Source organism: Prenolepis imparis, unplaced genomic scaffold (assembly GCF_030444845.1).
Source record: "Prenolepis imparis isolate NDT839.2.m4 unplaced genomic scaffold, iyPreImpa1.0 SCAF_4, whole genome shotgun sequence".
Lineage (NCBI taxonomy): Eukaryota > Metazoa > Arthropoda > Insecta > Hymenoptera > Formicidae > Prenolepis > Prenolepis imparis.
In genome coordinates this window covers 12,810,115-12,826,992 of record NW_028141162.1, presented here as the reverse complement: position 1 = coordinate 12,826,992, position 16,878 = coordinate 12,810,115, and the positions used below count along the sequence as shown (strand labels likewise).

General features: G+C 31.9%; 1 protein-coding gene across 5 annotated transcripts in view; it reads left to right on the top strand.

The window, feature by feature from the left end:
• The window catches only part of Amph (amphiphysin), a 34,987-nt gene that overhangs the window by 9,489 nt on the left and 8,620 nt on the right, over positions 1-16,878 (top strand). For all 5 annotated transcript variants that reach the window (XR_014425158.1, XM_083036127.1, XM_083036126.1 and 2 more), the window contains exon 2: positions 15,113-15,248. Coding sequence is in view for 4 of the 5 variants with exons in the window: in XM_083036127.1 (XP_082892253.1) it covers positions 15,113-15,248 (136 nt within the window). In the remaining variant the exon portion in view is untranslated. The remainder of the gene's footprint in view (positions 1-15,112; positions 15,249-16,878) is intronic.

The window sequence follows — 16,878 nt, the reverse complement described above, 5'->3', positions numbered from 1 at the left end:
TGGCCGTCGACGTTGTTGCATAGGGAATGTAGACACGGCAGGAAGTGACGAAGGCACGGCGATTGTGCCACGGGGGGAGGGGGAGAGAGAGAGAGGCCTATTTTATCGTCGTTCGAAGCGGAAATGGAACGGAATCGTTCGTCGTTCGTTCCGACCAATTGGGTTGCGAATTCAGGTCGAGATCACCTGTTCTACGCGCCAGCGCGCGCGAAGGATCCAGATATATGTACATATGTACGTGAACGTGATTTATGCGACCCAGTAACGCGGATTCTGCACCGCTACGCGAAAATAGATCTCGCCCATCGCGCGATTTTGTTTAGCTCTTTGACGGAAAACATATCGCGTCTTTAAGACAATTTGCTTTTACTATTCGGTTCTTTGTTTAGACTGCATTAATATATAGCAGCTTATTTATAACTTTCGTACAAAACAAGTTAATGAAAAAAGATTTTTTGAACATATACTCTTACCTTTCACAAGATAAAGATATTGTGATAATATTATATAATAAAGAAATTATAAATTTATATCTTTTTGAAAAGATTTTTTTTCTTTCAGTTTCTCTTTTTCTTTTTATTTTATAGATTTTATATTGATTTATTAAATTTAATTTCTTCTATTACATCAAAGAAAGTAAGGAAATAATCTTTCAACCATGAATCTTGATATACAATGTTTCTTTTAATTAATTTTAACCGATGACAATATCAATTTGGAAGAGTTAAACAACCTTATTTGAGAAATATCGCGCGATACGCGAATAAACTCGACATCTCGGTGCGTCACGCATGCCAGGTTTCTCGTATCCATTTGCATACTTGATTCGCATTTGAATTCCCGGTCAATTCCAACAGCGGTCACCGGCGCATTCATCGACATGTCGATTTTATCGAGAACGCAACAAACTTGAGTGACTTTGGGTTTACCATAGGAAAATACAAGTTTTGATAAAACATATATTTTACGGTTATGATGTAATTATCGCGGATAAAACAGATTAATCTACGCGTATTAGGCGTGTCTATACCGGATGAAGCGGTGTCAATCATTTGCATTTATTTTATAGTTAATTGCTCACACATATTGTTTTATCCCGTACGTGTGTAAGAAAAGAAAATTGTGAGAAGTAGGTTCTTGCTTCGAATGGTATACTGTGTCCGCTTTTTTTTAAACATGTACGTAACACGAGGCAACAAGTTTTCTTTCATAGGGATATTCCTTTTTTTTACTACTATTATCTAATTTATATTTTTTGAGGGAAACGACTACCGTATGTAATTTTACTAATGTCTTCAACGGGACTTGTCGCGGTTAAAACGCAGAATTGCCTAATACTACGTCTTGTGCGCACTTGCGCAAGTTACGCCATTTACATCGCAAGTAGATACATTAACAAAGATAAATAAATCGTTAACGGTAACTGTGCTCTCCGGAAAAAGCAAGCCAGAATTAATATGAGGAAGAAAAGTTAATGGTCAAGCACAGACGAGACAAATGACAGACATACGTGAGATAACAATAGTTTTCAGCGATAGCGACCTTTCTCTCCGTTCGCGGTTCTCGTATATTAAACACTAGACACAACCGTCCGATTATTTTGAAACCTCTATATAATAATTTGTTCAATACAATAATTATGAAACAAATAAACTTGATTAATTCGCGTTTAATATGATTATTATTTGGAATAAATAAATCTGCTAGTTTATACAGACAATCAAAACGATTGTGGGTTATGACCCAGTTCTAATATTAGAAAACGCCAGAGATGCATTGTCAACCGCCAAAAAAGTGAACACATAACCGGCGAATATCTGAGTATACTTTCAATGAGAACATTTAGTATGACTCAGTTTGCAAGTGTCAAGTATCTGGTCTTTGTTTTACGTAACGTTAGTTTCTTTGTGTAGAGAATACTTATTAAAATTTATATCGTTACTTCTCTCGATGCAAAAATAAATTTAAAACTTTCCGAGAATTTAAATTTCAATGAAATTGCAATTTGGAAAATAAAAGCAAAAGTATTTTAAGATAGTATATGTAATGTTTTTTTTTTCTATTTCAAGTAATTCTGATTTATCTCTTTATTTATTCAGAATTTTTTTCCCACACACATATACATGTACGAAATTATTCGTAAGAAAACAATGGCTGAATCTGGATTTAGAGTCCGAATATTTTTCCTGACTTTTCTCTAACCTTCTCGTAAACTGACGTGTAAACTGATGTGTAATCCTAATATGGTACTTAACCCAGTAGCGAAATGATGTTTGCCTTGCAACCACAGTCCAAATATACAGTCAGACTTGTTCTGGCTAATTCCACTAGATTTAACTCGGAATAATTTAAGCCAGAGTCCAGAGAATATATACATATAAATAATACAAATCTCTCTCTTGTGCTCACATTAAGAATTTCAGATTTTCAAATTTTTATAAAGACTGATAATTAATCCATGTTGAATTAAGATACATAATTTTAGCATTCAAGATGTATTAGATAATAAAAGTTCTTTTTATTAGACTTTACTATTATTTGAGGAGTTTAAGAAAGATAGTTAGTTTTAATAATTAACAAAAATGATTATATAAAAAAATAATATTTCTACTATTGAAATTTCTTTAGAAAATTAAGTGACCCAATTTTTGTCGAAAATTGTCGAGACCCAAAATTTGTCGAAAAAATTATATGTATAAAAAAATTTAGCACTGCATTACTTTATGTAACAAGTTTGATAAAATAATTTTGTCCATTTCATTATCAGGACAGATTTTGATATTCCCTTTGCACGTTTATTATCTTTTATTCGATTATATTAAAGTGGCTATGTCAACATAATTGACATCTCCTTTGCAGCGAATGCAGCATTGAGAATACTTTTCACTGTATTTTAGAGGGGAGGTCACATTGACAGTAAAATTTCAATTGCGAGGGTCGATCAGTGAATGGAGCCGACTTGAATAGTCAACAAATTTAATTGCATTCAATTAGGAAAATCGAGTCTCATTGCTGCATTCTCGAATTCGCGGCGCCGTATACACTTGGACGCGATCCATGAATTCGAAAAATCAGGAAGAAGCGTAATATTATTGGATTATGACAGTCTGACTGAAAGAGAGGTTTATGTTAAGTGTTAGGACATAAAGAATTCAGGGAAATCGCGTATATTATATCAGAGAATATTATTCTCTTCCGTGCAGAATATAAGATATCCGAATTTACTTGAAAATAGAACAGATTAATACATGTTAAAGTTACCATTAAAATTTAAAAACAGAAAAATTTTGAAAAAATCTAACTTCAGCTTATTAATTTTATCGTATCAAATATTTGTAGAGCTAATATCTAGATTTAAAAAATGTAAAATTTATTTCAAGTATTAGTGGAAACGAAGGTCATGCTTAAAAACCTGACGATTTAAGTGGATTATAAATCAAAGTCCGCGTTTAATCGGTGTTTAATCACATAATCTGTTCCTAATTCAATCGAATTAAAAATCTAATTTGTAACACTTTTATACCAGGACGCGTTTTAAAGGTGAGGATAATTCGTCTCGCGGATGAAACGCATAATCGCGTGTCGACCTTCGCCGCAGTTGCCACTCGATTACGCGCTGTGCTGCATCGTCAAGGCAATTCAGTTTGATCAACGCGCACTCCCGACAATGGGGTTCGACGTGCTTTAACCCTTCGTGTGCCCAGCGTGCAGCACGAGTTATCAAGGCCGTTTTTTATCATGGTTAAACCGCGTTAAGCAGACCGGAGAACTTGAAGCGCATACGGCGCGAATCAAGCAATTCGAATCGCGAGTCGTGCGCAATGATGTGTGAAATTTAGAAAAATATATTACCTTTACGAACGAAAATATCACTGTGAAACCGAAGCGTGACTTTTGTTGTACCACTTGACTAACAATGCTAAAAATGTCGCAGATATATATAAACAGAAGAAATGTGGTTACCATATTTCTATTTGTGCTAATATGTTGAATATTTAACTCTATCAGATAACTTGATCCGATAAAAATAAATATGCAATACGTTGATGATATATGTATACGTTTAAAAAAAAATTGAAACACTAAGTTAATTTTTTTCAATTCTCTAAATGTGAAAATTATTCACCTAATGAGTTTTAATATGTATTGCATGTGTTATATAAGGCATAATATTCTCACATTTTTATTTTCATAATTTCTAAAATTTATTATGCAGATAGTCACATAAAATAAATATGTACAATACATATAAAAATATTTCTTTTGCATACACACACACATTATTATGCCAAAAGCAGGAATTTTCTAAAAGATTCATGGAAAGAATTAATGAAATGCTAACTGACAATTGCCAGTAGCTGTTAGACCCTACACAAATTGTCGATGAATAATTAAAACGCATCTGCGTTCCCAGAACGAGCAACGTTGCACGTTGTACATTGCATGCCAGCTATAGAATTTCGGATGGAAGAGAATTTCACATAGAGTTAGGAGGAATCCCTATTATATCTCGCCACGGCTCAATTTATTATTCGCAGCAGTATAATCAAACATACTAATTGGGTTAGCCTTCATCCACATACGACGCAACTCTCTTAACACTAATACTGTGTTGAGAGAGAAATATATGCATATAGCCGATTTAGATGTAAAAATCTAGTAGCCGAGTATAAAATTATAAAGGTTTATTTAAACATTATTTTACAATTAAAAAAAACTTTACAAATAATAAAAAATAATTACTGCATAAAAATATCTGCACAAAAAAATCTTGCAAATAACAAAGTATGTTCAAAAATAAAAATTCCCAATGTTAAACTATTAGCCAAAACTTATCGTAATATAACGGATTAAATATGTGCGTAGCCATTAAATAGAGATAATCATATAATTGAAAGTCGATCTTGATATTGCATTAATCTGCTGGGCTTGAAAATCAATTAGTTGAAGCAGACGTGACGCTAATCTTCAGTTATTAATGCGACTACGAAAATAATGATGTTGCATCACATGTAATTAATTATATTATTCAGAATAAATCGTGCGAAAAAAGTTTCACAGTAATTAGGATTAAGTTGTAATAAGAGTAAAATTTTGTCTCATTAGTTAATATATAATGAATTAGAATTTAAATTATTATTAGTTATATAAAAACGCTGTATTTTTCTTTAACCATTCTATTAACAGCTATATAATTAACATTTTAAACTTTTGGTTTTTAGCAATATTCCCTTAAACTTTATATACATATATTCACATATCTTAATCGATAGTTGATTATGTGTTGAAATAATAGTTACGTATGTAAAATGTTAGATTATACGCTGCATAGAGACACGCGACATGTGTAATTATGTATTTTCATAAAACAATCGCATTTATCATAAATGAAAATGAGAGAACCATAAAAAGGCTATACGGTTTACCACAATTCGGAGACCAAATAAGTACCACTTATGCACGGTGGTTTCGCAAGCATCATCGCGCGACTTCATCATACCTAATACGGTGATCATCTAATACCTGCCCAATTAGCATTCGATGCGTTGGTGGCATCGTGTATAATGTATGTGTGTGTGTCGCAAACACATGGAGATCTGTTCTATCGAAAGGATAATACCGTTTTGGCTCGAATCCGGCGTTCAAATTTGTCATTTTTTTTACACATGGCTCTAAATTACGTTTATAAATTTGTGTAGTAAATCTACTATATGTTGGTATCATTTTCCAGAAGTAAATAGCATGATAACTTTATTAGGCTGAAAAGCAACGTCAGTTTTATATTTTTTATTGTGTCTTTATGGCGAAAAATTTTTTATTTGTGAAATTTTGTAAACAAGTTCCAAGTAAGTTCTTTCTATAAATGAACTCTATTTTTTTTTTACACGGATCAAATAAAAATTATTCGAAATCTATAGATAAAGTTTCCTGGGTATGGCATTTGGAAACATCCTGTACATTCATTCCGGAAGATTAGAGTATATATATATATAGGTATATACGTTGAGCTCGACAGATTACGCTTGTTAGCGAGATTAATAATAGAGCACTTTGATGCCAATGGGACGAGCATGTATATAACGATGTAAGGTCGTACGATTTACCTGTGCAATGTCGTAATTTTTGCACATGCCAATCTCCCTTGCAACAGCCGTCACCCATTCTCATTGTCTAAGTCACATTCCGAGTATACTTGCCATATCTTTATGCAAAAGACAGCGAGCTATGAAATCTCAAATGGATTAGTTAACCGGTAGTATAATAGCTAAATGCTTGATCTCAAGATTCTTGCGATTAATTTACACGATATTTTCGTGCAAAAAATATTTTATTTAAATGAATAATAAAATGAAAGACTTGAAAATAACGGTTAAATCGATTTAATTAATTAGAAGAGAGAATCCAATAAATATTATTATTTAATTAATATTCAATAAATAATATTGTCTTACGAAATGTAGATTTTATGGCGTACCTTGTAAGCGGTATTGATATTTATGATATTTGATACAGACCGAAATAACAGTACCGGTATCGTATTAAATTATTTAAGCATCTCTTAAGAGGGGCCGGATAATCGATCAGCTGTTTCGGCATTCTTTATATCTCCTTCTCCCTCTCTCTTCTGTCTCTCTCTATCGGCTTCGGCCGGTTCCAACTCGAGACGGATTAAACGTCCGAATGGTTCCGTTAGCTCGACCAGCCCGCGACCAGCCAGGATGCTTAAACCAGGTGAGAAAGGAAGGAAAGGTTATGAATGCAGCTCCCTCGCAAGGACGATAACGGCACGCGCGAATACCTTTATATACTTTATATCTTCGTTGTAAATGCTTTCAAATATCTCGCATCTCTTACAAAATTCATAGATCACAATCAATATTAATCGTTTTATTTCTGCAGACTTTCAAAAATAAATATTATATAAACATATAATATATGTGCGCCTATGTGCATTTGAACAAAAAATTTAAAAATGTGTGATTATATAAAATATTAAAATATGAGAGAGAAGGAGGGGGAGGTATTGCTCTCTCAGAGTAATGTAAGTTTAATAAACACAGAATTGATGTTCGACAGCGAGATAAGTTTCGTTCTGCCTAAATTTAATTAATTTATATCAGCATCTCTGCCTGGAATATCACATGATAAGATTGATAAGTTAAGAAATTGTAACATTTTTCCCCTCATTTACGGATTTCGTCAAACTTCCATAGGCGTGTACCAACTTGGCTGGTGCACGGCTAATAATGTTGCAGTTGCAACCCAGGTTTCAGTATATGCACCGCAGTTGCTGTGCCATAAATTTAGAGTGTGGCCCGACCTCGCAAAATATCTCGCCAGAGAACTCCCGTTATAACAAATTGCAGCAATAATCCGTTATAATATCGACATTTTGGATGAAATTTATTTGAAACTATAGGTGTATCTCCGTTATTGATTCGCATATTTCAAAAAGTATGTCATCTATTTCTCTTTTACTAAAGAGATAAAAATTAAGAATTTAGAATTTAAAAATTTAGCAAATTTATAAAATAAATTCTTTCTTATCAAAAGTTCGACACATATACAACATTTTGTGTCGAATTAATTTTATTCGTTTCGATTGATAATTCAGGTCTCGTAAAACGTAAAAATGCCATACAAGTCAGTAATCTGGTTACTAGGGCTCCCGCGTCCGTTCACTCCGAACTCTTTTCATCGTTTCCTTCTCTCTTTCTCTATATATCTTACTCTCTATCGATCTTGCAATAGCATACTTTCGGTTCTAATCGGTAGTAAGGAGAAAGAAATACATGGGGCGTTAGATGATAATGATTGCAAGGCTTACATGGTATAGAATTAAGTATCCGATTATTTTATATACAATCTTCTAATAGCGCGTTCTGAATTTTAATATGAGATATACTTACTGCATTTCACGTACCTAATTTTAAAAATAAAATAATTATGAAAAAATAATTATAGTATTTTTTCGTTAAAAGTCAGTTTTTTCTGTTAATTATAGGATAATAGAACGTGTATATAAATATAATACAAATATATATTTATAAATATAATATAAATATTATATAATACAATAAAGAAGAGAGATATATAAAAGAAACAGAAAGAATTTTCTGTAAAACTGAAGTTTATTTAAAAATATTTATTGCATATATCTCGTTGATATGTTAATGCGTGAAATTATACATGTTTTAGCTTATAATATATCGTTTATTTTGAGGTGATATATATTATATGACTTTCTCTTATAATAATTCACAATAATATGCTATGTGTATATTATACGATATTATACTCTGCGGATGCACGTCGCGATGTACCGGTTGCAACCGGCTGCAGCCGCCCTGCATAAACATCATATTTTTTTCGCATCGTTTCTTTTTTTCTAACGGTGCACAGAGTGCTCGTAAAATTCCCGTCTTGACCTACAATATCAAACTCACGTATCTGTCTGGTTAAATATAATTAGCGAAGAACAGGTAGTAACACTATATAGAAGTGTAACTTTAACAACGATTTCATGACAATGTAAGAAATTGTAATACTCTCTGTTATACGCTCTGTTATTATGTTACAAGCCGGGATATAATAATCCCGAACGAAAAATTATAGTCTTTCTAACGAATTGCTGGAATCAGGACTTCTCTTAATATCTTTGCTCATTGTTAGCTCGTTTATGTAAGTTAATGACATAACATAATAACGTATTGAAATTAATATTTGGAGAGATAGATGTTGCGGATAAAACAAATAATTTTTTTTTAAATTAAGATTCTTAATTTTTTTCCTTGATCATGCAATGAATTGTAATTTTACTATTTCATAATGGTAGCTCTTGATCATGTATATTTACTGCATCCGACTCATTATAGTAATTGGCGATAGCACAAAAATTTCAGGCGAGTTCTCGAGAGACATAGAGAGCAATTATCAAATTGATATCGCGCGTTCGCTTAACTATCAAAACAAAAAATAAATATAAAAAATATTCTCGTAGAAAAAATTATACAAAAAAAATCATTAAAAATATAATTCAAATTGATATCTTGAATTTTATTTCATAAGAATATTATGTACTCGAGTATTATTCATTTCACTTTATTATGTAAGTACGAAAGTGTTGTATTCAAGTACAAATCGCTCTTACATTTTACATGATCGAGAGGGGGTTCAAACCGTGGGTCGCGTATGGGCACGAATTACCGTTCACCGATGAGCGCCGGATTGGCCGTTCGTGGCGAACGGCGGGCCGACTGCCCGAGAGGTTGATGTCCGAACCTCGCGCCAACATTCCGACTCCTCTCGTTCCTTCCTGGTGGTCTCAGCGACTGGTTCCGCGCTCGCCTCGGCCGAGAACCTCGAGAAAAAGGCCTCTTTTTCCGTTCGCTCGTCGTGTCGCGACCGTGGAAAAGTTTCGTCACTTTCGTTAACGGGTTACTATCATCTCGTCTTTTAGATGTACACGCCGGATTATTTTGCGAATTTTCCATACGAATTTTATCGCGCGAAATGTTAATGAGATCACTTGAGAAACATGTGACATATATTTTTAATTATAATAATTAATAATTTTATATATATTTATTTTTTTTAAATACGACGGGTTTAAAAAATCTTAATTTATATATTTAAGATGAAAAAATTTATTGTATCTTAATTTGCAATCTTAATTAACAATCTGTGTCAGAAAGAGAGAGAGAGAGAGAGATTGTATATACGTTAAAAGAAAATTATTTTATATAGAAAATGTGGACAATACTCTTATAGCATCACGAAGAAAATCAGTTTATGTAATTTTTACAACTATCGTGCGTTATTACACTTTATTATTTTTTCTACATCACTCGCGACGTCTCTACGACAATGGTTCTCCCGGAGCACAATGTGAACCGGCAAGTGGCGAAACGGGGCCATAGGATGGCACAATAATAGCGATGCAACGGCACATTCGCGTCATCTGCTCGACTATTAATAAAGTCGAGAGAGGACCATCTATTTCGGAAACGACACGTCCGGGTCCGTTTGAGTTTGAAGATCTAATGTTATTAAAAATATAACATCTAATTTCAAATATACTCTCATTAATTTTAATGTTCTATATAAAATAACGTTAAACTTGATGAAAAGAAAAAATATTAATCTTTAAAGATTATTTCATACACAGGATATAGATATTTTAAGACTTACAGAATCGTTTTCTTAATGCTAACTATATGTGTCACATCTATACTATAATTACTGTCATTGCCAATCAATGCTATTACTATTCGTGTACATGAAAACCAGCAGCACGCGAATGTACCAGTAGCCGAACAACTGTAATTGGTCACGTTTCAATGCTCGATCATTACGAGTACCCATTTCCAACTATTCCTTGATATAAAAGCGAAGTAAAAAGAATCATTAATTTTATTAATTTCTTTCTAATGCTTTTTCATCACACTGTTCATGAGCTTCTAGAAAATCGGATCGAGACGAGAATTTTCGCACCGGAAAGACGACTCAGAATTTTAAATAAAATCCCTCTCTGCTCATGCTCGACGTAAGAGCCAAACGTCATGATGAGGAATCTTCCGTATTCCCGTTAGAACCACGTTATCTAAAGCGCGAGAGAAAGTTTTCTTATTTATACAGAAAACGCCGGAAGCAGCGAGTAATTGGTTGTCGACAGTAATGTCTCGAAAAAAAGTTGTGAGAGTCACGGCGCGATTAGGTGCTGACAGCTATTTCCAATCAGGCAAAATCGTTAAAACCATCAGGAATTTTTTACAACGTTTGTAGAATGCGTGGTATTTATTAAACTTATAAAGTTTAATTCCATATATGGAATTATTTGTATATGAAATGTTACGAGAGATTTATTTAGGATCTGTGAAAGATCATCAATATTTATTTATTTATTTTTTATAAAAATTGCGTGATTTAAGAATTTCTTGTATTGTCTCAGTATTTGATGCGCTTATAACTACAAGTATTGCTATATATGTAGATGTTTCACGCGCGTTGTGTATAATATATGCAAGTCGGCTTTGCGTGTAAACGAGTTCAGTCTTCATTCTCGCTTGCTATCGAAGGTATCGAATAGAGACTATACGTTAACCGAATAACGGTACGCGAAGGCATACGGAATCGTGACAAAAATCGTGTCTCGCATCATATGAGAGAGTAAAAACGTCAATAGTCGTGTACAGTAGGCCGGGTCAATGATGCGAGGCTCATCATCTATTCGTCTATCTACTAATCAAGGTTGTATATATTAGTCCCGGTTTATAAAATTTAATCACGACCGCGATATCGCCTCCTTAAGATCCGATAACTTTTTATTAAATTTACGATTAACAAACATATGTTGATTATAGTGCAAAAAAGGATATTACGCTTATGCCTTGTATTACGAATAACAAGTTTTAGGCGTTATTCCATAAAACAAATATTACGCATCACGATGCTTAACGGTATAATGGATATACCGTATATCGAATATAGTATATCTGCATATATTCAACTGGTGCAGCTTGCGGGACGGAATTTTTCTCGGCATCATCTTATCTGACTCATTCCAATGACATTATTTTTGTTGGTTCACTAATATGGACACGTCCGAAAACTTATCTCGTGATAAAAGTGCGTTTTACACGATGATTCACGAAAGATTAAATATCGAAGACAATCTATTTTTAATATACTTTAATCTCTTTTCTTTAAATATATGTGGCGTATATATAATATATATGAAATATATATATTTGAATAAATAAGTATATAAATAAAACTTCAAATTTTCTCATTGCTATCTTTCAATTCGACGGAGCAAAACAAAAATTGCAGCAACGTAGAGTATCTTTAAGATTGCACCGAGAAAATTATATACAGCAGACACAGGAAATGATCTTGACTCGAAAGTTAATAGGCCTTTAATCTCGCTCTCTGGCACCTTGTAAGTCTATTGCGATTGAGCTTATTATATTAAAATTGCAACTTGATATATTTCACGCATATTCCAACAAATTTACGTACAATTGTAATAAAACGATCTAATAATGTTACGCACTAGCTATTGTTTTTTATTGAAAAAAATTTTTTTAAGAAAGATTAACAAAGAATTTTTATTTAAAGATATAAAAGTTAATTATGCTATTTTTTAAATGCCATATAATATCGAGCCAGTTTTTATTTCAAGTTCTGCATTTTGTGCTTCCGTGAATAATATTTCTCCATAAAAGATAAATCGTTCTGTCGGAATAAAGCGTGCAGAGAGACGTGGTAAATAACATCGTTGCGCGGATCAACCGTCCTTAATAACGCCATAGAAATGATTGAAAGAATTAATTTAAACGTTTGTGCTTCTGATAACAGATGAAACATGGGCCGGACACGGGCAGCACACATGCGTTTTATTATAGCTACTCTCTTTGTTGAATAAACGTAATTAAACGTGTGGATCTCATAATTATACTGTCGCAGCTGCGATGTCTCGCGCGTCTCCGATATACATTATCTTTTTTATTTTTATTGATGTTATACTATGTCACGTTTTGATAGAGATACCACTGGATTCACAAAGAGACTTGGATATGTGATACGTTTATTATATTATCTACCCATTTCGCTCTATCTTCTTATATAACATATCATATATCCATTTCTTTGTATATCAGTTTCAAGAATTAATTATGAATTATTATGATGAATTTTTTTAGCCACATAAGCACAACCAATCAGATAAATAAAAACAATATCATTGTTTCATGGTTGATATTATTTTGATAATCGGAGTCACAACATTATTTGTCAATTCATTAATTTTATTTATAATGGCTTAACGAAAATTAAATGCTAAATCTCGATAAAATTTCTAAAAATTTAATTAGTCATTTCTCTCACATTACTAATTGTATATTCATCATTCCAAATGTAGATTTATACAATGCATATTGTACCGTTAACCATCTGTAAATTGCAAACTTTCAACTTGCGGTATACAAGTATGGTTTAAGGTCATGCCAGGAGAAAGATTAACTAGTTCGTCTCGAACATTTGTCATTCTATCTCCTTACAAGATTCGAACAGTATGTAATTAGTACGATTAATTCACGGAAAATGGAAACGGAAATGGAGTGGTATATCACGATACGCGTGCGCACGATCTCCTTGTTTCCCGGGACGGGACGAAGAGCATGTTTGCAGAAGGTCGGCGCACCTTTTACCTTCGCAGATGGATTACTAGACTCTCCGCGAATAGAGTCAGCGATAGACGTGGTTGCGCAATGCCTCGTGATTTCCATCGCGAACATTACAGCCTTTTATTTCTCACCCAGCCCAAGAGAGATGCCGCCGACAGCATTTTTCTTAGCGTTCGATTAACCCTTGAAATATCAAAAGCTACGTTTTATCGTATAAAGGATACTTGTACATTTCACTTAGTATGCGAAAGATAAATTAAAAAGATTTTTTCATTCAATTTTTGTCCATCTAGAACGAAATTCGCTTTAAATACATCATTTACTATTATCTAATATTTAAAAAAAAAAAACTTAACTTTTTTCAAGAAGAAAAGCGATAAAATTATTATGAAATTTTTTCGACTCAAACGACAGAAAAATAAAACTAAATTTTATTTCAAATATATAGATTTGCTTTGTTTGAATATATCACATTTTTAATAAATATCAAAACTATTTGATTTAAAATTTAAAAAGTAAGTTTTTGTGAGTTTCCTGATCGTTGCGGTTTTTTTACGTAATTTCCCGGAAAGGCGAGTCTTTTACCGTCATTGAAAATCGAACAGGTGCTACAGAGCTAAATGAAAATCGAACTGGACGAATAGCATTCCCAGCGTGAAATTTCTCCGCGGTCGATAGCTATTGTTACATCATCCGCATCCTTTCACAACGCGTCGCGCCTTATTGCCAACAACAATAGTAGTAGGGATATAGAGGCTTTAATAGATTTCTTTATTAAATTGGCTATGAGAAGCCAGGAAAGTAACATATATATAAATCAGTTTCACGCATTCGATAAAATAACTATTTTACCTGCTATTATTTTATGTGTAAGTTTATTATTACTCTTTTAATGAAGAAATTCGTCGGAGATATATATAATATATATATATAATTCATATTTATTTATATTATCTATTAAATTATAATTAAATTTATAAAATATTTATCAATTAAACAGTTTATAATTTACAGAACAACATGTGCAACATTTTATAACATTAATACTTTTATGTTAATACATAAAACATTCGTGAAATAAATAAAGTTAGGATAACAGGCTTATATGTATATTAGGTAAGATATCACGATTCTTCCAAAACGATAATACAGGCAGTGTCGTTCATCATTTCGTGACGGTTCAAAGGCCTCATTTATGACATTCATACGTTTGACCGCATTTCTGTATCCAACCACAAATATACATTTATGAAATATACATGATGTTCGATAATGGTGAATAATATGAGCACAAAGATTTTTATTGTCAAAAATTAAAACGATAAATATCATAAATAATTATAAAAAAGACAATTTGACGAAGAAATGTCATCTTTTTCAAAAGTGACCATAATATATGAAATAAATACATTTAAGATGAAAAAAATTAGACATACTTAAATCATATTTAAAAAATTTTTTTCTGAGAGTTGATTAAACTGAAAAGTTTGAGGAGAAAAAAGTTGAGTATCTTATATATAGAGGTACTTTACACCTACGCAAAATACGCATTTATGGGAACGGAACCTACGCAAGCTTCGTTCCACTTCGTCAAAAAGCTTTTCGATTAAATAAAAGCGGTGATTCAATAAATCACGATTGTATTCTTTCACTTTATGTCTCATTAGTCATCATTTATATAAGAATATTGTATAAAGATTTCACTCTTTTATATCCACATATAATAAATTTTATATAAATGTGTAAGTCACATTTGTATATCTTCTTTCTTTATAAGAGAATATATAAATATATTTCACTTCTATATTATTATTTTATGTACTGTTGTGTGTATATTATAATTTTTATAAATTATTATTCGCGCATATTAAAATTGTGTAACTTACGATACAACTAATGGAAGATGTATTTTTTTCTCATTACAGTTTCTTCAAAATTTAGGCAAGGTCGATCGAACTGCAGACGATATATTTGACGAACATCTGCAGAACTTCACGAGGCAGCAGAACTCCGCCAACAGACTGCAAAAGGAGTTTAACAATTACATCAGATGTGTTCGAGGTAAGTCGTCACGCGTGAAACAAAACTCTCTAATAACTTGTCCTTCCTTTAAACGGTGGTCGTTATTTATTAAGCGCGCCATAGTTTAGATATGTATAAGTGCACAGGAAAATACTGCGCTTTTATCGATAAATGAATTACATCTGTAAATGAATTTACATTTTTAATATTTTACTAAAGAGATTTTCTTCATTTGAAAGTGTGGCGATTACGTGGCATTTGTCGACGGGATTAAATGTCTTAACCTTCGATTAATTAGTGTTTGGTTATCTATTTTATTTATAACACATATGAAATTGATGTGGCATTAAAACTTTACATAAACGCTAATTTAGCAATAATTATGGAGATTGAACTATCATAAAAAATCCAAATTGCATAGTCACAAATTACAAAGTAGGAGCAATTCTATTTATGTACTACTTTTTTCTTTTTTCTTTTTTTTTTAAAGCAAAAGAAGTCAATATCTTGAATATAACTTTTATAATTCAATATGCAGAACAATAAAAAATTATGACGAAAGTTTCTTTTTCAGATAAGTTCTCCGATAAATTACATTTATTTTTTTTTCGATTTATTAAATTTAATTACACATATGCAAACACATATAATATATATATAGTTTATTAAATTTTTTGAGATAGATGTTGGGAATCACCAGTTAATAAAAATAATAATTAATAATTCCTTTTCTCTCGACCAAACTGGCAAATGTATTTATTAATTAATTACTATCACTCTGTGATAGTAATTAATAAATACATTTGCCAGTTTGGTCGAGAGAAAAGGAGTTATTAATTATTATAGTTTATTAAATTTAATTGGGCATATAAACACATATAATATGTAAGCTTCTTTAAAAATTAAAATTTATATAAAAATATTAAATATATTTTTTGTGAATTTTTGAAAATTTAATGTAATCTTTTGTCGTATTTATGATTTAAGCAATATAGAACATTTTTTACATCTATAGAACTTTTATTTATATGATCAGCGTTTGAATTAACAGATTTCTGCGAAACGCGATATTAAAAAGAAATAATTGTTCGAGCAATCTTGCGTTACCGTGACCTGGTTGTTTTGAACTCACGTGGAGGTTGAATTACTTAATGTATAACTTCGTACTTTGTCCTTGTGTTTTTTTGCGAATTGCAAAGATAATACGCAAAAAAAACATACATATCTATCGATACATGCGCTTAACTCAGCAAATTATACAATATATTATCCCAGATTTACTGCAGCTTCCTTTATATATGAATGTAAAAATTATATTCATTTATACATGTTAATAGCAAAATATTTGCATCATGCACAGGAATATAATAAAAAAATTTTAATTATTTCGAGTTTTAAAGAGAGTTATTTAATTATAAATAATTCTCTATTATATCATAAATGCCAAAGAAATGTTATTTAAAAACTTTCTTCCACGTTCGATATTAATTTCGGTTAATTTAATGAAAGCTTGTTATGGTCAATCGGGAAAATCACTGTTTACTATCCGCCAACACTTCTATCGCGGATGAATGACGAACAGACATTGAATAATGACCGCGATTCTGCGCAGACTCACCGGGATTTTCAATTATCGTCGGAAGGAATCGACGTAATATTTTAATCGCAC